Genomic DNA, 22,218 nt, shown 5'->3' on the forward strand with positions numbered 1-22,218 from the left:
CACTCGAGGTATAACCGTGACATAGTGCGCACGAAATCAGAAGAGCCCCCAAAAGTAGTCGGATCACCGTTAACTATTGATATTGACTACAAAAGACGATCATCACAAGTGATCAGCCGAACAATTCATTGTATCAAACTGGAGAGAGAGACGTTTTCATCCACAACCGGTAATTATAAAACTCATTTTTCTTTACCTGAAACATAAAATCTTTCTTTTGTTCATTACATCTTACTGAAAGGTATCATATTTAAGGTTCATCCCAACTATGTATCCTCCCTGAGACACCGTTAAATAAGTACCTTCCCAGCAAACACAGAATATAACTATTATATATCTCAGAAGTAACACGTAATATAACAGTTGTTATACACTATTAATATTGAGGCTACATAATTTCCTTTTATAACTGTAATATTACTTTGTTTTAAAACTTTATTATAACTGTGTTATTTCCTGGTTATAATAATATAACAGCAATATAAATTGAACATAACACGTAATATTACAAATGCTATATTATTATTACTTTGATGTTATACAACGTGTTATATAGAGATGTTATATTCATGTTATATTATATATATTATAACATGAATATAACATATATATTTAAAATGTTTCCTCTTTTCGTCGTTGGCATCCTTGCGTTCTTTTCAGTTCTTGCTGGTTCTTTCATCGTGTCAGCGTGTTGTTGCGTGGTATGGAAGTGCTCTCCTTATCCAAGGTAATCCTTAATTTCTAACATTTATTAAAAATAAGTAGGTATTATTATAAAGACTAAATATTTGTGCATATATTTTTACTACTATTCTTTAACTTATTGCAGTTAATCTATGCATATGTAAAATGGTGTAGTAGGTTATGTATGCAAAAGTCACGTTGCAAGAATACAATACCGGGTCGTCTTCACTTCTACGGAACATTTAGAAATGCTTATCATTATCAAATGTACACAACTCTAAAGATTGATAATGAAATTAAGTATTTCTAAATGCTCCGTAGAAGTGGAAATGACTCGGCGTTGCATTCTTGCAATGCGACTCTTGCATCTACTACCATTTTACATATGCATAGATTAACTGCAATAAGTTAAAGAATACTGGTAAAATTATATGTACAAATATTTAGTTTTCTTTATAATATAATACTTACTTTGAATACTTTTAATATTAATGTTACTGTTAGAAAAGATTACCTTGAATAAAGAGAGCGCTTTCATAACACGCAATAACACGCTATGTATATTTTATATGTATATGTTTAGTGTGCAAAATATAATGATTAAATATTTATATTTTTCCCTTTCCTCCGGAAAAACTGCGTCATTATAATATAACTATAGCGTGATTGTTATCGTACGTATATGTTACTATATATTAACTTACATATTTTATACATACTACTTCCAGGAAAGGTCTTTGAATTAATTTCGAGCGAAAGCAAATGAAATAGTTTATTCTCGCTTAGAATTAATTCAAAGACCTTTTCTGGGATTAGTAGAGGAGAATCCCCTATTATGAGATATGCTCCTAATATGAGATAATGGGGTTTCTGCTAAACTATTGAGCACCATCTGTTAGTTCCACCATAAACTTATTACTCTTGGTGTAAAATGTATTTAGTGAAAAATTCATTGTTCGTTATTGCGTTTAGCCTTTGCAAGAAAAGGTTTGTGAAATTGTGAACATGTCAAAGGAACTTGAGGTAAGTCTTTAAACCTTGTTTATTATATAATAAAGAAATGGTTGGCAATAAATTCAGTATGCAATGATAGAGTAGAATCGTAGTAACAGCAAATTACGCAATTTATTGAATTGCTTAATTGTAGAAGTTAGATTTCATGATCGCGGAACCGCTAGGCGTGTGGCTCGTATAATGAGATATTCAGGGTACTCTTAATATGAGATAATTATTGCTCGAATATGAGGATTATGTAGTGTAATAAAAAGAAAGAAAATACTACTTAAGGTTAAAGAAAACTTAATACGAAGTTATATTACGAATTTTTGTGTATTTAATTTTTATAGAATCTGACTATGGAGGTTGGAGGAACGAGGAAGCATCGACAGTGGTTTGGCGAAGGCTGTGGTAGCAGTATTTTTATAAAATTATCTAATAAAGTTTTTTACTTGCAATACTGATGTATTTTGCACTTTTAACACCGATTTCTCGAGGTATCTTATATTAGGAGCACACTTTCTCGATCCTGCGTAAAGCTCTTTTTTCAAATTTTTTTAATTTTCAGAAAAAATAATATTTAAATTAGATTTTTCATTTCACCAACCTAAAGCTTATTAAATTCTTTTCAAGATAACGTATTAAATTTTTAAATTCTGCCTATAGATTTCTTTACATTCGGCAAAATCGATATGGTATCTCATAATCGGGGACTTTCCTCTATATGTATAAAATATATAAGTTAATACAGTAACATATACGATAACAATCACGCTATAGTTATATTACAATGACGCAGCAAGTTATATTTCTGCTATATAACTATTATATAACATTTTAATTACTTGTTATATTTATATTATATTATTGTAATAATCCATGAGTGGGAAATTACAACTAACGTATACGTTACATGTAACGTATAGGGTAACTTAGGGTATGATGGCCATAGTTTTTTTAAATGCAAAAAATATACATTTATTTCTGTTATTTTTTAATGGCGTTTGGTATATTATTTCACTAAAGCTTAAAGTATGTAATACTGTCGAAATTAAAGAGAAAATAATTACTAGAACTTTTATATTATCAAAATATTACAACATAAGCATTGGCCATCTTACCTGACTTTTAGGGAAAAGATGGCCATACATATAATTTCACATATTTAATCTTATTTTGACAATATATATTTGACAACTGAACTCTTACACATAAATAAACAAAACGCATAATGTTTTAACAGATAAATAAACAAAAAGAAGTTAACAATTAAAATACGTTAACTTATCTTGAAAAAAGTGGGCCATCTTACCCAAACTGTGAGGGAAAGATAGCCATAGTATTTATAAATAAATAATGATAACGTAAATACAAATTATAACTCAAATTACAAGTTACATATCTTTATTATGTATCTAATGTTGATTACGACAGCTTAACTATAATTTATTTCACATTACAGCAGATTTTACTAGACACATGAAAAACTATGCAGGTAATCGAAAATTAAAATGTTAGATATTATTCATAATATTGTTATTTCGATTAGTGTATGTATATTAACTACTGTAAATAGTAATTATCTTTGAGATTGAGTACCAAAATGCACTATTTAACAATTATTGTAAAAATTACAGCCATTGGCCATCTTTTCCGTATGGCCATCATACCCTAAGTTACCCTACGTTATATTACCTGTTACATTTCGTTATATAGTGGCAATATAATAGTTATATATCTGTGTTTGCTGGGTTCCTATCTTTTACTAATTTTATAAAAATTAGTTGGCGCTCAACATAAAATTAAATTTAGAGCCTTGGCGGCTATAGACCCGGCTGCGCCAAGTGAAGGCCTACAGAAAAACGCCTGTCTCAATGTAACTTATTTGTATCGACTACAGGAGATTGCAAGAACTGCGAAATGCAAAATGAAATGAGACATAGTTCATTAGAAAGAGGAGATTGAGTACACATTAAACTGTGCGTGCGTGCGCGCGCGTGTGTGTGTGTGCGTGTGTGATTTTCTTTTCTTTTACAATCTTTTATGATTCTTATTTGAATCGAAGAAGTAAAAATTGCTTTATTTGAAGATCAGCTTTATTATTAAGTTATTAAGTTTGATCTGTACTATACAAACCAAAATTAAAAAATGACAAGTACACTTAAAAAACATGTTACAATTTTAAAAGTATTTTTTATAAAACATATGTTTGGACATATACATATATACATATATAAAAATACAAGATATATTTTATTATATATTAAACGATATATATCGTAAGAAACATATACTATTACGTACGCGCATGTGTATAGTATAAATATAACATTTTATACTACACATATAATAGTTATTTGTAATCAATATAAGGTCTGTTTCAAATGACGAACATAAAAATACCAATAATACAATCAATATAGATATATTTTATATATGTCAAGCGGGAGGGAGAACGAGATAAGGAGCAAGCGAAATGACTTATCATCAAAGAATCCCGAAGTCTTACGTCTATAGATATAGATATATAGATATATCTATAGACTCGTATTCCTGAAAAGCTATAGATAATAGCAGGTTTTCCGTTACCTATAGCCTTTGAAGAATACGAGTCATCCTATGTGCTGGAAAGTAAAACTTTAATATTCTTTATACATATATATAATAATTATTTTGAAATAAATTAATAAGATTGTTGCGATTAAAATAACATCAAACACGACATAAATGGAAGCATAGATAATATAAACTTTTACTACTTTTATTTAATTAAAATTATTTAGTAAAATTATTTATTTAATTAAAAAACATCCCATTATCATTAAGATTCTTGTGATTAATTTGACATAGAATATAAATTAGATAATTTTTAGAATTCTTTTTCCACTAAACAGTTGACAGTAACAATATACAGTCACAGTATAAGTACTAGTATTTACTTATACAGTCCAGTTGATGTTTCAAATTTTTCAGAACACTTTCCTTTTCTTTCTTTCAAATAAAAAGAAGGAAAACAAAGTATTTTAAAGCATTTGCAACATCAACTAGACTGTAACCAATTATAGATTAGAAATGAGATATGATGGCTATTGAGAATGAGATGTGTGTTGTAATTGATATTTCAGATGCTTCAGAACACTTTCCATCTCTTTCCTTCTTTCAAATAAAAAGAAAGGAGAAAAATATTTTGAAGTATTTGGAGCATCAACGGGATTGCAGTCAATATTATATTACTGGAGCTACAGATGCGAACGCGTGAGCTGCAAATACTATATCACAGCCTGTTGCAGAAAATTTCCTTAACAGTGGCACGTTGTGAAAAAAAACAGTCACGGACAAGGAGGTGATGCAGGAGAAGGCAGAGATATATTTCTAAGTATCGCTTAGATAAAGTTGTGGCTAAAATAATGCATAATTATATCGCTCACTGATAAATAATAGAGGTTGACCGGAAAGTCTATGCAGATTTTTTAGCAAAATTTTATATAAAAAATTAATACGAAGTTTTGCGTTCGAATTTTGTCAGAAAAGTTCACACGGATCTTCTGCTGAAAAAAACTTTTTAGTAAGAATTCAAAGTTTTGCGTTCGAATTTTGGTAAAAGAATCTGTGCAGACTTTCCGGTCAACTCAATATACATTATACCTCAAATATGTGGAATTGTAATCTTTAGTATAGTAACCGATATTTTTTTGATGATTCTTTTGAGCGATATTTTGAAATATGTGAGATATAATTGTTTATCATGTTATTATTCATCGTCTCTCTAAAGCAGGTTTTACTTTTTAAGTGAATAAAATACATGTATGTACTCATGATGTTCCGTATGCATACGGGAACAATCCCGGACAGATGGCAATCTCGGCCAGTTGGCAATCCCGGCCATCACAATATCTATAAAACTATAACAGTTATCCGTGTTTGAACAAGTGAGCGACGTGTGTTAACATCTCCTTTTCCTTCTCCGTATTCGACTATTCAATATTCGGAACGCCTTCGCTAGTGATAGAGGTTTGTTTGTTTGGCCAAACGCTGATCTAATATTATACGATCGCAACATAAGAGATAAATGTTGCTAATTTGGATTTAAATATTGTATTTATGATTGTATGTTTAAGTTATGTACCAAGCCCTAACGTAGTAAAGTAATTTCGTTGTTGTCGTTTGTAAATGTCCTTAATTATTAAAAAATATTTGTTTTTTTATTGAAAGACATTTGCGGTATAATCGGGAAAAGGGGAAAGGGAAGAAGAAAGGTAGAAAAACGACAGAAGCGGTAAAGAAATGTACAAGGAAGGTTTTGCTAGATAAAATTGACACGTCTTCAGAATCTAATTTCGATTTAATTGATGACATGGAAAATCCCAGGAACCGTTGTATACTTTGCAGTGAATTTGGAAAAACAATGAGCTATGGTACAGATGTACTTTATATGGATTGTGGGCCTATCAACAATGTACAGGGTGGGACACATCAGATGGTTATACGTGCGAAAGCTGCAAGGAGTATCGCTAGCCGGTATTGTCTTCATCCTTGGCCGGAATTGTCATCACTTGTCGGCAATGCTGATCAAATCTCTTTTTTTTCAATAATGTATAAACCCAAGAAAATATAAATCAAAGAGTTTATTTTGTTTTGAATTATATTACAGTACGTAGTTGCAAATACAGTATGTAGTTGCAAAAAGATTTCGGTCCGACCAACAGACTAAGCCAGAGACAGTTGAAACATTTGAATTTAATCTTAGATTTACTCTGGCATACAATTTCTTGTTAACATAATAAAGTTGTGATGATTATGTTTTCTTTTAAAGCCTGTAAGACTTAAGTGGCCGGCATTACCCCCTTTTCCCCTACGTTTTATATTTGTTAACTAACATTCCACATAATCTGTCAACTAATATTCCACATATCTTTCATTTCTACATATCAACTAGATATCTTTAATATAAGATGTAAACGATCATTTTTTGACGCATTTCAATTTTGCAATATAAAATACATGTAATAATAAAGTTTAAAAAATAAAATTAATGACTTGATTCATAATTTTATTCGCTTCTTGATAAGTCACAAGCCGATTATTTGTGATAATAATCATATCTAATTTCTCACCTCTTGAATTTGAGCGATGTCTTTCCCTTTCTCCACGATCTCGTTTGTTTTGATAAGCGTGGTCGTCACATGTTCCTCTACTTGCGAGTGCCTCCGTTCTGGCACATCTGTAGCCAACTCCTGATAGCAAGACTCTCCAGAGCCACGTCGACTATCCGCGATGCACATGGCACGACGGAACAGGTCAGCAACGACAGTGCATAAGCCGCATTGCATCCTTGTAGCGCTACCGCGGCTGGAAAGTGAACCGCCATTGGCCCGGTGTCGGGACCGAGTCCCGCGGGAGCTGCTCTTACGTGCTTGAGTCGCCAGCTTCGTGTGTCTTTCTTCTTTATTTCCACTACGAGTATTTCCCCTACTTTATCTCGATCGTCGAATGTTCTTGTCTTATATTCTTTTTCCTGAATTTTCTTCTCACATTATGTCATGTACACTCATACGCACTCTTCCACTTCCGCTTTTTGTCCCACTTTCTGCTGTTATTCACTATGCCTATCCTGTACAGGGAATTTACGTTCTTTAATGATTGTGCTCGGAACTATGCACAGTCATCTGCACAAGAAATCGAAGAAGGAGCTATCGTTGAATATTAAACGATAAATGAAGAAATTACAGATGTGAGTAGTAATGAGAAAGTAAAAAAAAGTTAGAACACACTATACTTCACTAGTAATCTACTTTAGATATATAAAGCATTTATAAATTTATAAAATGCAATAATAATGAATTATATAAAGAATATAGGCATTGTGTCGTACATTGTGTTACCATAAAAGTCATAAATTTTTTTCTATTTCTTTGTACACATAGTTTTGAGTATTTATACACGGACTGTCTAGACTTTAATGCGACTGATTTTTGAACTTTTTTTCAATACAGAAAAAAATCATCTCTTGATGAGTTATGAAGCATTATGAACCTTGATATTTTAACTATGATCACCCACAATTTCAAGGTGCTAACATGTCTACATCATTAGTTTTGACGTTAAATGTCACAGTCTTAGACCATAGAAGTATTCTGGACCGCCAGTAGGCTGTATATCCTATAGCAAAATGAGGCGAAAAGTGTTGACAAGTATAACGGTTTTTGGTCACTTACAATCTGCGCGAAAATCAAATTTGCTATCTTTACGAAATTCTATCATGTTATTTTATATCTTGTTATCTTTTATTCTTACTTTGTATATATAATTAATTTATTAAAAATGCATTTTAATTGTTTTATATTAATTTAGGAAGATAATGTGAATTTAAAAATATATATACCACGCAAATATATATATATATATATTAAAATTAATTATTAATTTATATTTTTTATAAAATAATAACTCGGCATGGTTTACGTTTTTTAATAAATAATACACACATTATTTGTTTTCGATTCGAAAGAAATTATTCACGAGAATTCATACTAGATGATCAATTAGCATCAAATAAATGCTGATTATTATTTAGATGTTCTGAATGATGTTTGCTTGTGGAACAAAATTCTTCGAGCGAGTTCGGCCTGAATACCGAGAGCAAGTGTCTTCGTCACTTTTGCACAATAATATACAACCACACAAATCCACGATTGTACGCGATTTCTTGGTTAAAAAGGGCATCACATTGCTAGAAAGCCCCCTATATTTGTTTGATTTGGCTTGGTGTGACTTCTGGCTGTTCCCAAAGCTCAAGTTGCCGATGAGAGAAAAGCGTTATAACACTATTCAGAATATCTAAAGAACTTTGGTCGCAGTTTTGGAGGTGATTCTGAAAACGGAGTATAGTGACTTCTTGGAAAAATGTTTTAGTCTTCATTTCACTTTTAGCATTCTATTAACTCAGAAAGAGACTACTTTGAACAAAAAGTAAAAACAAACAATAATTGGTATTTTTTTCGGTATCAGTTGCACTGGAGCCTGAACAAACCATGTATGTATAATATGTTTGGAAAATAACGGGATTGATACTGTATTAATTCAGATTAATTGTATGTGCAAATATTGTTTATTTTATTGAAAATATGTCTGTTCGGCATCAATATAGTGTTGGACACAATGAAATAATGTGGAATAGTAATGGAAAATAAATAATTTCTCTGTTTTGATTCTTTGTAACTATTTTCTATTTAAAACTCAGAATTTCCATTAAAAACCATTATGCTGAAGAGAAATTTTCTTTGAATAAACTGAACAATTTTTACACGTACAATCAGTAGTAGAATTGACATGTTTGAAATCCTATTATTTTAAGCGACATATTATGTATATGGAACAACTAAAATATAATCTCCTTTTCTCTCTTAACCTAAATATCCTAACAAAAACTATTTTAAACAAAAATTGTTTTATTTTGTGGTATATATATATATATATGTGGTATATATATATATATTTTATTTTGTGGTATATATATATATATATCAGATAATACTTTAAAACTTACTTAAACTTTAATTTAGCTTTAAATTCTTTTATTAAAACTATGCCAACTTGAAGTTTTCAAATGATGTGTTGTATCTTTTTTATCATTTTTAAAACGCATATTTTTTATTAATTTGACGACAGATGTAAAAAGTATAAGAAATATAATGAAGTATAAGAGTATAATGAAAATTTAAAGAAACAATTTTTTAGTACAATTATGTATCCCATTCTTAGACTTATTCAGAATAATGTAGATATAATGTGGATATAACAGAAACTTAATTCTTTTAAGATATTTTATGATGAGATTTCTTGTCTCTCATCTTTGAAGTATTTAATTAGCATGAAACGTCTTGTCTTTCCAGTTTTAGAATAGATATTCTTATCGAATATACTAGATCAATTTGTCAAATGTTCTAAACATTCTCCTTTATTTAAATACATAATTGCAATTGTTTCTGAAAGTATAATATTTTATTATTGATATTCCATGAAAAGAAGGATAACAAATATTAATTATTCATTGTATCATGTTCTTCTTAAGTTACATCCTCAAGTAACAAATTTCGTTGCGGAAATAATGTTCTTTATCATACTGCAATTCTAATATATCTGTGGCTTATAGTTCGTAGTAAAATAAAACTACAGAAGAAAGAATAAATATACATAATATTAAAAAGGAATAACGGACGTAATTTTTTTAAAGTATGTATGTAAATACTCTCTATCAACAATTATAATGGCGTCTTCAAGCTTTTATTTATTTAAGCAAAAATCGATATTTTATAAATGACAAATATATTACCATGCAATCTGTATTGATTGAACTGATAATATCAGTGCATCTTGTCGATAAAACTCAGTGCAGTAATATCAAATTTTATTTTACACTCGATAAAAAGCAAGGAAAACTTATGAAATGTTGAAGTCAGTCTGGAGATGCTTACATTCCACAGACGAATTTCTGAACAATTATAAGATTTGGAGATGGCAGGAAAGATCAAAAGAATAATGGATAATAGTAATCGAAGCACTCAAAAACAACTTCGAAAACGGAAAATCTAGTGAAAAAGATCTATCAAATATTAACAATCGATTGAAATGTGTAAATGCTGGCAGAAGAATTTATAATGTGCGATTTACACTTTATACAATCATTTAATAAACGAAAAATCTGTTTTTTATAATACTGTTTTGTACAATTTATACTGTATTTGCTAATAAAAAATCAAGAAATTCGTATGGAACATAGCTTGTGACAAACCAAATTGTAATAATTTATCATCTATTGTTAATTAAGTTTATTAAGAATTAAAACAAACATTGATGACTTTGCATAATTAAATAACTTGTTTTTACTGCTTGCTTTATACAATTATATTTTTTATACATCGATGAATTTAGAAAGATAAAAGTTTTTAAATATTCTGAAAACTACACAGTATCATCGAAAAATTCAAGTTGATCTTAACTTAGTCTTACAATTAATGGAAGTGGTCAAAATCATCGTCTAATGTTCGCTAAAAATGTCCGCAAACTAAAATAATTTTTATTTAGAAAATTTGCTACGACACTTGCATTAAAAGATAAAATCATTTAATATTTAGCTGCACCACCCTACATGTGCAAGTATGCGACTCTTCCTTCTCCTTTCCCCTTCCTCTACCTCTCTCTGAAAGTCATGATAAATATAACAAATCTAATTTTAACAAAAGGAAAATATATAAAGACTTATGTACGTAAAAAATTTAATATTTTAATATAAATCATAAAACATACTCAAAACTTTTATAATGTAAGATCTTTTAATAGATACAGTGAGCTGATTAGCAATCGAATAATCGTCAAAAAAGGAAGGCATGGAAAAATAAGTGAATAAAAATATTTTTAGGTTAGTGTAAAAATAATTATTAAATTTTTGTTATTTAATTTTTTAGCAAAAGCCACAAGTAGTTTTGCACCAATCTAATAAAAAGAAAAAAAAGGATACAATAAGACAAGGTTGAATATGGAGAAAGAGGAAAAGACAAAAAAAGGAAAAGGAAGAAAAGATGAAGAGGAAAAGTTAGGAAGAAAATAGAAAAAAAGAGACCTATACGTATGTAAAATAATACACATGTATGCACGCACGCACACTGACTGACTGACTGACTGACTCATTCGTTCATTCATTCTTTTATTCACACACTCTCACATTGTAAAATACACAAACAATGCGCAGAAAATGTATAACATAAAAAAATTCTTTTTAAGTAGTACTTTCAGATACACATAGTACAAGTATGTATATATGATGTGAGTTAATATATAATAATTTATTCAAATAAAAACTCTATGAAGATCATTAAGATGCCCCATCGGAAAAAATACTTATACTTAGACATCAATGTACTTTCTAAAAAAAATGAGTTTATTTATTTATGAGTGCATAATTAGTGCTCTACCGATATAGCTTGCTTAGTATTACAGAATAATATTTATAAAAAGGTCGATTGAATTACTTAAACAGCATAATATTATTCACACACTTAAAGTGCTCTTTTACAGAAACAAATTAAATAGAGTAAACGATACAACATTATCAATAATAGCCTCTATGCTCATAATGCTTAGAATTAAAACATCATGTATAATCGTACGTTTTAATTGATGAGAAATTATTATCACGAAAACTCGATGTCGCTAAAACAGAAATAAGCGAGACTACTTAAAAATTGAAAATATATACAAGACAGATTATGGTAGCCCACGGCTTATAGCAATTGTGATCGAGCATTAATAGAAAAAATCTAATATAAACAAAATAAAATTCTTCTTCTTAATGACAATAATATTTTTTGTTACATATTTTCCGTGCATCGTTAGAACAAGTTCTATGCAATTTTCCCATTTTCTATATATAATAACTAACATCAGCCGACAGAGACAGGAAGATGGAGACAGATAAATGGAGGGGAGAGAGAGAGAGAGAGAGAGAGAGAGGAGATATTGTGAGAAGAAGCGAGGATGGAGATTGATGAGAGAGACAGAATAAAAGGAAGGAATATAATATAATAAAAGGAAGGGAAAAAAATTGAAAAAAAGAAAAGAGAGGGGTAGGAGAGAGTGTTAGAGATGGGAAAGAGGAGAAAGGACAGAGAGAAGCGAGATGTGCATGCATCCTATCATAGATAAAAAAAGAACTAGAAAAAAAAAATTGTATTCCTTGCTATTATGCACCGTGAACTTCACAAACTGTGCAAGCTAAAATTTTCGTCAAAATTTTCAAAACTAATTTGACAAGCATTATACTTTCAAAAAGTCACATGAAATAATTGTTATCATAATAGACAAATGAAAATGGAAACCTTAGTCTTGCTTCATTAGCAATCGCCTTTTCCATCTCTCTCTTTCCTATCCCTTTCCCTCTTTCTTCTCACTCTCTCTGTTTCTCTTTCTAATGCTTTCCTTTCCTTTCTTCCGATTTTTTGACAGTATACCTTTATCGATTCAAGAAAACATTGTCTCCCGCCATATAATAATACACGACAACTGTTATGCGAAATAAATAACCGACATCGAAAAACGCACATCAAGTCGCGGGCAATTCCTCTCTGAGACGAGACCGCGAACTCCATGACTGCGTAACCGGAGTCGAGATCTGGATGAGAATGGGAGCGAACAAGCCTTCGCAGAGGCCTGACGCCATTCAGAAACACAGAACGGAACACATTGATTAATCGCAGCTAATTTGTGTCGTGAACACGTTGTGTCATCCATGGAATCAACATAACGTAATGGGAAACATAAAAAACTGTTCAGTTCAAAGAATACAATAACATTATCACAACCATGCACGCCGGCCGGTCGCTGTGCATACACTGGACCGGAGCACTGAACGAAGAGAGAGAAAGAGGCTCGCTCGTCGACATTCGCGACCTCGGTTTTATTCGGTCGCTTTCGTGCCCTCCACTTAAGTCCTATTCGTCACGACCGACTACACTACTTTTCGATGATTTCCCTCCCTCGATAGCCCGTCGTCGCCATTACCACAAATATATAAGACAAGAGCCGCCAACAAGAGAGGCATTAACTATATCGTGAGCACTCGTTGCGAGCAACCGATACGCGTGCGAATTACTGACGTCGCTTCCTAAAGAGGGAGAGTGCGCGCGAGGAGAAAAGATCAATAACAGATCTCTCCCTACCATTGTGACACGCGGTACAAAGCGCGCAAATACGCACGCGTTTACACTCCGTAGACGCAAATGACGAACGCACCTTGAAAATCTCCATAATTTGTTTATATCGACAGTTTCAATTTTACATCTTTTCGCGGTCAAAAAAACATACAAGTTCTATACATTTATATCGTTTAAGGAATTTAAGATGTGAATTTGAAACATAAGCATTAAGAAGACTTTTATCGTAAGATAATATTAGAAAATATTAGATAATAGATAAATAATATATAATATATAAATAAATTAGATAATATATAATAATGTATAAATAAATATAATATAATAATATGTAACTAAATTAGATAATAGATAATATTAGATAATATTTTTAAAAAATTATATATTTATTTCAGTAGTAAAGAAAACAACACAATTGATAATTTCTTTTTTCCTCTTCTGTTTCATTATCTTTTCTTTGCCCCCTCCCCCCATTCTATTTGTCCTCTCTATATGAAACTACTTTTACCCACAATATTTTCACACCTTTTCTTTTTTCCTTTTGTATATATCTTTCTCTAGAAAAATATTTCAGTAGCATAAAGTCTGCTACATTATGCAAAAATTATACATATATTGTTAAATCAGAAAACATGCATAGCTCGAAAAGTATCCATGGTTTTCTCAATTTCATAATTTGATATTATTGACATTTTTGATGGAAGTATGTAAAAGATAAAGTATTATATTTGAATAATCATTTACGAAAGATGATCAAGGAAGACAGTAGTGTCTCGCGTTAAGTGCACGCGCAAAACTATGTACGACATCGTACCTTTATGTACCTTTACGCAGAGCAATTAATTGAGAATACCTTCAGTTATAACTTATAAAATCTTAATAACGACAGAAACGACAGATTAATTTCCTAATAGGCTTAATCAATAGCTATGATTTACTTTACATCAGAAAATTTACAAGTGGACATATTATAATGCAAAATCCAAATATAAAACATTTTATAATATATATATCAAGAGACACAGTAATGTCTCACAAGTACACATACGCGCGAGCCGATGCATGAGCGGCGAAACTACTCTGCGTATACAGGGTATCCCACGTAAAGTGTTACAACTCAAAAACTCTACAAATATGTGTCGTATCAAAAAGTTGTTCATGAGAAAGTTTCATGTATTCGAAGGATCTTTTTAATTACATAAACAAAAATTCGCCCCCGCGTCTTCTCGAAGGGAAGCGGAGGGTAACGTCGTAATTTCAAATGGAACCTCTTATAAAATGTTATATATTTGGATTCTACGGTAAAAAACAAGTAAACTTTATCTGGAACATTTCATTGAAAAATATTTCTATCAAAAGTTATAAACATTTAAACTTTAAAGTAGAGTGTATTCACACTTGCGGTAACCTCCATCCCTCTTCGAGGAGAAGCGGGAGCGAATTTTTGTTTATATAGTTAGAACGATCCCTCGAATACATGAAACTTTCTCACGAACAACTTTTTGATGTGACAAATATTTTTAGAATTTTTGAGTTGTAACACTTTACGTGAGACACCCTGTATATCTGTTAAAATTTCACTTCCTGACAAAAGGCATGCAAAAACGGCGCCAGGTACATGCGTTTCTTGGTATTATGGATAAAATATAATACAATATAGTTATATTCTTTTCCAATATCTACAGGGTGTCCCACGTAAAGTGTCCAATCACTCTCCTGAAGGTAGATCTCGTTAAGCTGAATTAAAAAGTCCTATATCATTGTGCAATTAACCACGTAAAATTTTGAGATATTAATAAAAGAAGATAGCGAGTCAGTACGAGCGCGGCTCGTGCAGCGAGGCCGTCGCACACAGGCGAATATTTACAAAATTGTGGCCAAAACTAACATTTTTAATTTTAAGATTAATTTCTGACAAATATTATTATAAAATAACTATACAGAAATAAAAATTGAATTTTTTAACAAATATTGATAAGTTAACTCGCAAAAAATAAAAAATATTTTAAAAATTATTTTTAAAAAATTATTTAAAAAAATAGTCATTTAAAAACTGTTTCAATCTTGTTTTTTTTTAATTTCTTTCTATTTATGAAGGTTTTAACATTTCTAAACAATTTAAACATTTATACTTATAATAATTTTAGAAAACATGTAATTAATCCGATTCACTGTCTTCATCGGCTATTTTAAGTTCTTCGATATGAGACATTTCAAAAAATTGTAAAATATCCTGAGGGTAGTTTTTAATTTTTTTTGTCATAATTTTCTTATACTACTTATGTATGAATCCCATATCACTAATAAGTTATGAAAAATATCTTCCATATTTTGTGTTCTAGAAAATTTTCTTGAATAATTATTCAAGAAAATTTCTTTATAACTTTGTTGCGTGATTCTTGAGTTTCTTCTCCTAATTGTCCTAGAAGAATTGCATAGTGTATTATTTCTTCACAATGTAATAATATTTTTGTGTACTGTAGTCGGCATATTATACCATTGATACAATTGAACGAATTGTTTTGCAGTCTCATAGCAATAAATTTGGAAAAGATCTGTTTTTATTTGATACGTGCTTGAAATTATTAATAAAATTACGCGGAAACGCTTTATTATTTCTTCATCTAGCTTAGTAATTCGTGCTGAAGTAGCCGAATCCTCAAAAAATCTTCGAGCGGTATTACCATCGTTAGTACTACCACATCCCAGTTTTGATTTGTCGACCAATAAGCCCATTTCATGTTTGAAAGATTCTTGTATTTGTTTTTTATTTTCTGCTAATTTTTTCTTGTCTGCGTTTCCACGAGCTTGCTATTTACGAATATTTAATTTGTATGATAAATGAAGTAAGCATTCGAAGAAACGTATCCAAGTATGTAATGGCGATATTCTAAAACGTAATTTGTATTGGTCTTTGACTTTATGGCTAATGCAAAGATCAATTTTATTAAAATCTTTTGAAGTTAGTTCACATAAATAGCATCTTTGTGTCGAAGAATTTTCAGCAACTGCGTTGCATACCTTACCGTCAATCATTGTAAACAATAATGTGTGTTGAATTCCAGGTAGTACAAAAATCTTTTTCCGTTTCGAACATAAAGTCTTGTTGTCCACGGTTCATTATTGTGTGTACTTTAATCATGGAAAAGGATTTTTCATTCTGTGCAAACAATAAAAAGATTTCTTTAGAAAAAAAAATCATTTATTCCGCCGGTAATACAGGAGTAGTATTCCTTAAGGGGATCCTGGAGTCGTCTGTTTTACCCATGAGTTAATTCCATTGCTACTGTTTTTTGGTTGCATAGAACAAATCCTTTTCCACAATTACAATATAGAAATGCTTGTCAATAGACTGGACTTTATGTTAAAAACAAACAAAATTTCAAAACTTATAGTTTTATTATCAACTTGTGGCTTGCCTCGTGTGATAACATGCTTATAATGTAACGTGCTCAATTTGTACGTACAAAATGAGTGGCTATTGACACAGAGACTGTTAAAAAGAAATTATATTTCAGCGACATTTAAGCGAGCGGCATCGATGTGGAGCTCAGCTGTATTCGTTTATCTCAAGGAGCAGAAAGGTGCATAGCAACCATAGACATAGAGATATGGACTGCGCCATCCATATGTAAAAGTGGTCGTGAAAAAAGAAGGAGAGGACGTGAAGACGGCCAATCTCTCTCTCTTTCTATTCAACGCTTAGAAAGAGAGAGAGATGGCCGTCTTCACGTCCTCTCCTTCTCATTTTTCCTGACCATACGATACAGCTATGGATGGCGCAGTCCATATCTCTATGTCTATGATAGCAACTATGCGCTCGTTACTTTTTCTGTTTACGTTGTTATGTTCACACAGTCGAGTTTTTCTACGATTACGAGGAACACGTATGATTTATATGGTCCGATCTCAACTATATTCTCTCTCGATCAAACAGTTAGTGATTCTCTCTGAGACCTGCTCAAAATAAAGGAGCACTCTGGACTATTCTGGACATAATTCGAGTATTCGCTCCAAAGAAAGCACATCCGATATAAATTATTTGTAATTCAACCAATCTATTATTCATTATACATTCGATATAAATTAATGTTTGATAATATCTATCGTTAACGTTTACATTTAATATTATATATGGAACGATTTGTCTCGTAGTTAATATATCTTTGATTTATTTTTTTGTTTCGAACATCTGATTTTATTGTATAACATTCACCATAATCTAATGTATTTCAAATGTATTGTGCGTTAATACCCTCAGTTTTATCGTTTGTATTATCTGTTCTATGAATTTTACTGTGTTTTATTAAATGTATTGCATATTGTTCATGTCCGAATTAATTTGACTGTTCTAATTTTCAAACGTATTAAACAGAGACAGAAGGGAAGAATATAAGGAAGCTTTTAAAAGAAACTTCAGAAGTGTAGTAAAAAAGATGGAGTGGGATAAAAATAAAAATTTTAAGCATATGTGCATCTGGAATCGTGACCAAGAGTAAAACAGCACAAGATTAGTTTCTTGATATCGTGCAAAAAGATTTTTCATTCTGCGCAACCAATGAAAAGATCTATTCAAAAAATCACTCGTTCCGTCAGTAATACAGACGACTTGTTTCATATATGTTACCGAGTATGGTAATTAATGATTTACCGACGCGACATTATCGACATTCGTGTTGGACTGATAGGGGCGCTGAATGCGTAATAGGCGGGAATGTCGCGGCGCGATTCAGACTTCATCTTCTTCGTTTGACTTCCTTCGACATTGTACATGCGGAGAAGGAGCGTGCTTGAAAGTATTTTGAACGCAATAAAGGGTGATTGTTCCTTGTCAACAAGCGTTGTTAGTCAACCACATCATCTATCGCAAAGAGAAAACATCGATCTCAGGCGTATCCAGATCAATATTGAAAGATATAAAGATGAAGAGAAGATGATGAGAAGGAGCGATAGATTGCGCTAGTTCACGGTCTATATAGATTAGCGCCACAGCGAGATACGGAAACAAAAGAATGTGCCAAATCATCGGAACTGGGCGACAAACCCCGATTTGATAATTCGACCGGCACTCTCTTCCGAGACGAGCAACCGTGAGTATGCTCGGGAGTCTTTCGGTATTACGTGTACAAGCTGTGTACAGTTATCAAATATATCTTTATAATTATTCCGGCTATCCTAGTCATTCGAAACTTTTCGATATAACGCCCTACCTCCTTTCATCTCAGAAGTGGGATCAAGGGCCGTTTGGACTATTAACGTAGTTTTCGTCGCGCTTTCGCAAACTTTCGGTAACGACTTTTCGGAGCGACGGACAAAGGTTCCGGAGCAAGTGCGTGTTTCGCGACGTAGTAACGCGGTAGTGTATGGTGCGGACACGTGCGCAAGGCACAATGGATCGAGATAGACTCGAACATCTTTCGATGGAGCAGTTATGAAAAGAAGCTCAAAGGCATCAGCTACCAGTAGGAAGTGATAGAAATGCGTTAATAGACAATATCATGTCGGTACTGGAAAGACAGACGCAGACGATGGATGCAAACCTAGGACCGTCGGACCACATGGAGAAAACTCAGGCCCGAAAACGACGGACATCGCAAAAAGACGACGGGCAACAAGGATCTGATGAGATGTTTCACTGGATGATGGTTTTTATTGACACGATGATGCAGCAACAAAGGGAAGCACAGCAGCAGCAACAACACATTTTGCTAATGCAGCAACAACAATTAGCTCAAGTAGTGCAGATGTTATCTGCAGGAAGACAGAATGCTGCGGTGCACCCAACTCAAGGTGAGACACCGAGAGGAGCAACAGACGATCCGCCAGCCTCTGACGGACTTACGTCACCAACACCTCCAGATCATTCTCCGCTGCCTAATAGGGCTGAAGGTTCGCCATTCGGTAAAGTATCGTGCTAGTGTCTCAAATCCCGGAGTTCGGTGGATAGAGGACGAGAACATCCAGGCATGGGTCCAACGAGTAGACAAGGTATTACAAGTGCATCAAGCTTCTGATGGGATCACTCTTTTGGCAGCTTCTAGTCGACTAAAAGAAGCAAAACAGTGGTATGAGTCGCAGACGGGTCCAGCCCTGGAATCCTGGATAGGCCTCCGGCAGGAATTGGTTAAAATCTTCGACAGAAACATACCTTTTTATCGAGCTATGCAGCGAATCGAAGCCCGAAAGTGGTTAGTGAACAAGGAATCTTTCGATAAATATGCCATCGAGAAATTAGCGATGATCAGAAGATTAAACTTGCCTCCGAATGACACGATTCATCTACTTATTGGAGGTATCTCTTCAAGCTCTCTCCGAGCCACGGCACTCTCAATTCCGGCAAATACGGTAGAGGATTTTATGAGTCAAATGCGGCATATCACCGAGGGTTACCAGGAAGCGGAAAGGAAATCTATAGGAGCAGTATCACAGGGAAACAAACCGAACAAGGACAACATTTGCAGAAACTGTAATAAAAAAAGGGCAACACCACAAAGAGTGTAGAAGTGACATTACGTGTTTTTATTGCAAAAGTAAAGGGCATCGACACTTTGATTGTCCTACGCTAAAACAGAAAGAGAAACGTTCTACATCGGCGGCGCACCCAGTTGCAGGGCTCACAGCGGCAAGTGTATCCGAGGAGCAGCAGCCAGCAAGCACCGTTGCAGCCGTGGACAATCCAGGAAAGCTTCTGGAGGTGAACCACCCGTTTGTAAGAATAAATAACTTGTGCGGAAAAGAAAATGATTTATTAGTGTTGATTGATACGGGAAGCCCCGTTTTTTTCGTGAAATATTCCGTTTATTTAAAACATATCGCCACGACCGGTATTGAATTATTGCCAGCGAAAAGTAAATTAAGAAACCTGTATGAATCTCCTATAGACGTAATCGGTACGGTCAAGGTTAAATTGTCTTTGTTGAAATTACCTACCTTAGATTTAGAAGTCGATTTACACGTCTTGAGAAAGGACTTATTCGAAGGCGACGTTATCCTAGATCGCGATTTCCTGAAAAACCATAAATTTACGTTAACGGCTAATTCTTCGAGAGTGACAAACAAGAATTAGTAAATCTATTTGCGTGTCTTCCCCTATGCGTTGACGAATTTCGTGCGAATAATACACCAGAAGAAATTGTCGATTCAGCCGACGTAGATCTTGGAATAAAAGCAAAACAACGGCTGAAAGCCTTGATAACCGATGTATATAAACGTGAAATTATGCCGATAGAAGACGATTATAAAGTATAAGTAAATTTGAAGGACACCTCGACATACGCGTATAGTCCAAGACGTTTTGCCCAGGTCGAGCGCCTTCAAATAAGTAAAATAATATATGATCTTTTGTCGCGCGGGATAATACAAGAAAGCACCTCTCGCTATTGTGCGAGAGCTGTACTCGTGAAAAAAAGGAATGGACAGCCGAGGGTTTGCGTAGACTTAAGGCCATTGAATTCGAGAATAGAAAAACAAAAGCACCCATTTCCGGTCATCGAAGATTGTTTGTCCGAATTAAGCAATAAATCGATATTTACATTGTTGGACAAATCAAAATACATGAAAATAGCTTTAAATATTTCTCGTTCGCAATTCCGGATGGCCAGTATGAGTATAAACGTTTACCTTTCGGCTACAGTGAAGCCCCGGCCGAATTCCAGAAACGAGTCAAAAAGATTCTCTCATGTTTAATTCGTGAACGTAAAGTTATTAGCTACATCGACGACTTGTTAATCGCGACAGAAACTCTGAAACAAAATCTGGCAATTTTAGAAGAGGTGATAGTTACGCTGAAAGAATACGGGTTCGAATTAAATCTAGCTAAATGCAAATTTTTGAAAAAGAAAGTGGAATTTTTAAAGTATTTTGTTTCGGCGGACGGCATCACACTAACAAGTGTCGAGCTGAACGCAGATAAAAAAAATTATTCAAAAATTGTTAATTGGTGGAATATCGATCTGAAATTGTATATATGTGTGAATCTCGATTAGAACTATCGGGAACTATAGTCAAAAATAATTTTCCACACGTTTTAGTACTTTAGAGGGGAGAGTGTCGTGCTAGATTCACGAAGTTAGCACGACATTTTTTCAATTAAAAAGAAAAAGTAAAAAAAGACGGCAAGTATGCGCGTGGTATATGCTCGAAAAAACCAATGTGGTAGTTTCTTTAATTAAAAAAATATTAAACCAAGGAATATGTACCTGTATATTCTCATTCAATGATCCTATTCCAATCTAAGCGATAGTAGTTCTAATTGTCTTTAAATATTATTTTATAGTATTTTTCAAAAAAATTTATGAAATCCTCAAATTGCGCCAATTGCAAAGAGGATGCAAAATACTTGGCGCTGCTAGACCTCGCCAGCGTCTAGCATCTCGTCTGCGCTCCTTAATACACGACTACTAAAGCTTAAGCCGTTTGTTTACATATAAAATTCATATAAAAAGAAGTCTAACAAATTTCACGCGTTTAATACTAAACGCTGAAAGAGAGAAAGAGAGATTTCTTGTAATACTCGGTCTAGCAGCGCCAAGTATTTTGCATTAAATATTATTTAATCAATCAAAGTTTTATATTTTTTTCAAAGTAGTTGTATAACAAATTTTCAAGACAATATATACATATATTCTCTTTGTAATTGGTAAGATACTACCACTTGGTTTTTTTTTAAATTGTTGTACAATAATTAATTTTCGAGGTAATACATTCTCTTTGCAAATGGCGCAATTTGAGGATTTCATAAATTTTTTTGAAAAATACTATAAAATAATATTTAAAGACAATTAGACCTACTATCGCTTAGATTAGAATAGGATCATTGAATGAGAATATA

At 32.7% G+C, this 22,218-nt stretch overlaps 3 protein-coding genes and 1 long non-coding RNA gene across 40 annotated transcripts in view; 2 read left to right on the forward strand and 2 right to left on the reverse strand.

Annotated features, from left to right (window-relative positions):
* LOC105276337 overlaps positions 1 to 13,360 on the reverse strand; it is a 334,767-nt gene extending 321,407 nt beyond the window's left edge. For 13 of the 37 annotated variants that reach the window (XR_003406730.1, XR_003406732.1, XR_003406731.1 and 10 more), the window contains exons 1-2: positions 12,555 to 13,356; positions 6,795 to 7,346 (exon numbers count right to left, since the gene is read on the reverse strand). Coding sequence is in view for 33 of the 37 variants with exons in the window: in XM_026970864.1 (XP_026826665.1) it covers positions 6,795 to 7,010 (216 nt within the window). In the remaining 4 variants the exon portion in view is untranslated. Of the gene's footprint in view, positions 1 to 6,794; positions 7,371 to 7,552; positions 7,840 to 10,689; positions 10,745 to 10,828; positions 10,880 to 12,554 lie in introns of those variants that run through there. The other 24 variants (XM_026970855.1, XM_026970846.1, XM_026970849.1 and 21 more) reach the window with 24 other exon arrangements.
* Positions 546 to 6,710, forward strand: LOC113562220. Its single transcript, XR_003406733.1, has 2 exons — positions 546 to 727; positions 4,806 to 6,710. It is a non-coding gene; the product is annotated as an uncharacterized LOC113562220 (long non-coding RNA).
* Positions 13,361 to 15,488: 2,128 nt separating the features above from the next.
* On the forward strand, positions 15,489 to 19,913 carry LOC113562106. Its single transcript, XM_026970413.1, has one exon. It carries the CDS (start codon positions 19,155 to 19,157, stop codon positions 19,887 to 19,889), a length of 735 nt encoding a protein of 244 aa, XP_026826214.1. The 5' UTR covers positions 15,489 to 19,154; the 3' UTR covers positions 19,890 to 19,913.
* Positions 19,887 to 22,218, reverse strand: part of LOC105280018 (odorant receptor Or2) — a 36,385-nt gene continuing 34,053 nt past the window's right edge. The window contains exons 6-7 of the mRNA XM_011340184.3: positions 20,319 to 20,394; positions 19,887 to 20,111 (exon numbers count right to left, since the gene is read on the reverse strand). Of these exons, the coding sequence (XP_011338486.1) occupies positions 20,380 to 20,394 (15 nt within the window). The 3' untranslated portion in view covers positions 19,887 to 20,111; positions 20,319 to 20,379. The remainder of the gene's footprint in view (positions 20,112 to 20,318; positions 20,395 to 22,218) is intronic.

Source organism: Ooceraea biroi, chromosome 6, assembly GCF_003672135.1.
Source record: "Ooceraea biroi isolate clonal line C1 chromosome 6, Obir_v5.4, whole genome shotgun sequence".
NCBI lineage: Eukaryota > Metazoa > Arthropoda > Insecta > Hymenoptera > Formicidae > Ooceraea > Ooceraea biroi.

What these genes read in the sequence shown, in the direction of transcription:
- LOC113562106 (XM_026970413.1), top strand. Translation starts at nt 19,155, where the DNA reads ATGCTGCGGTGCACCCAACTCAAGGTGAGACACCGAGAGGAGCAACAG.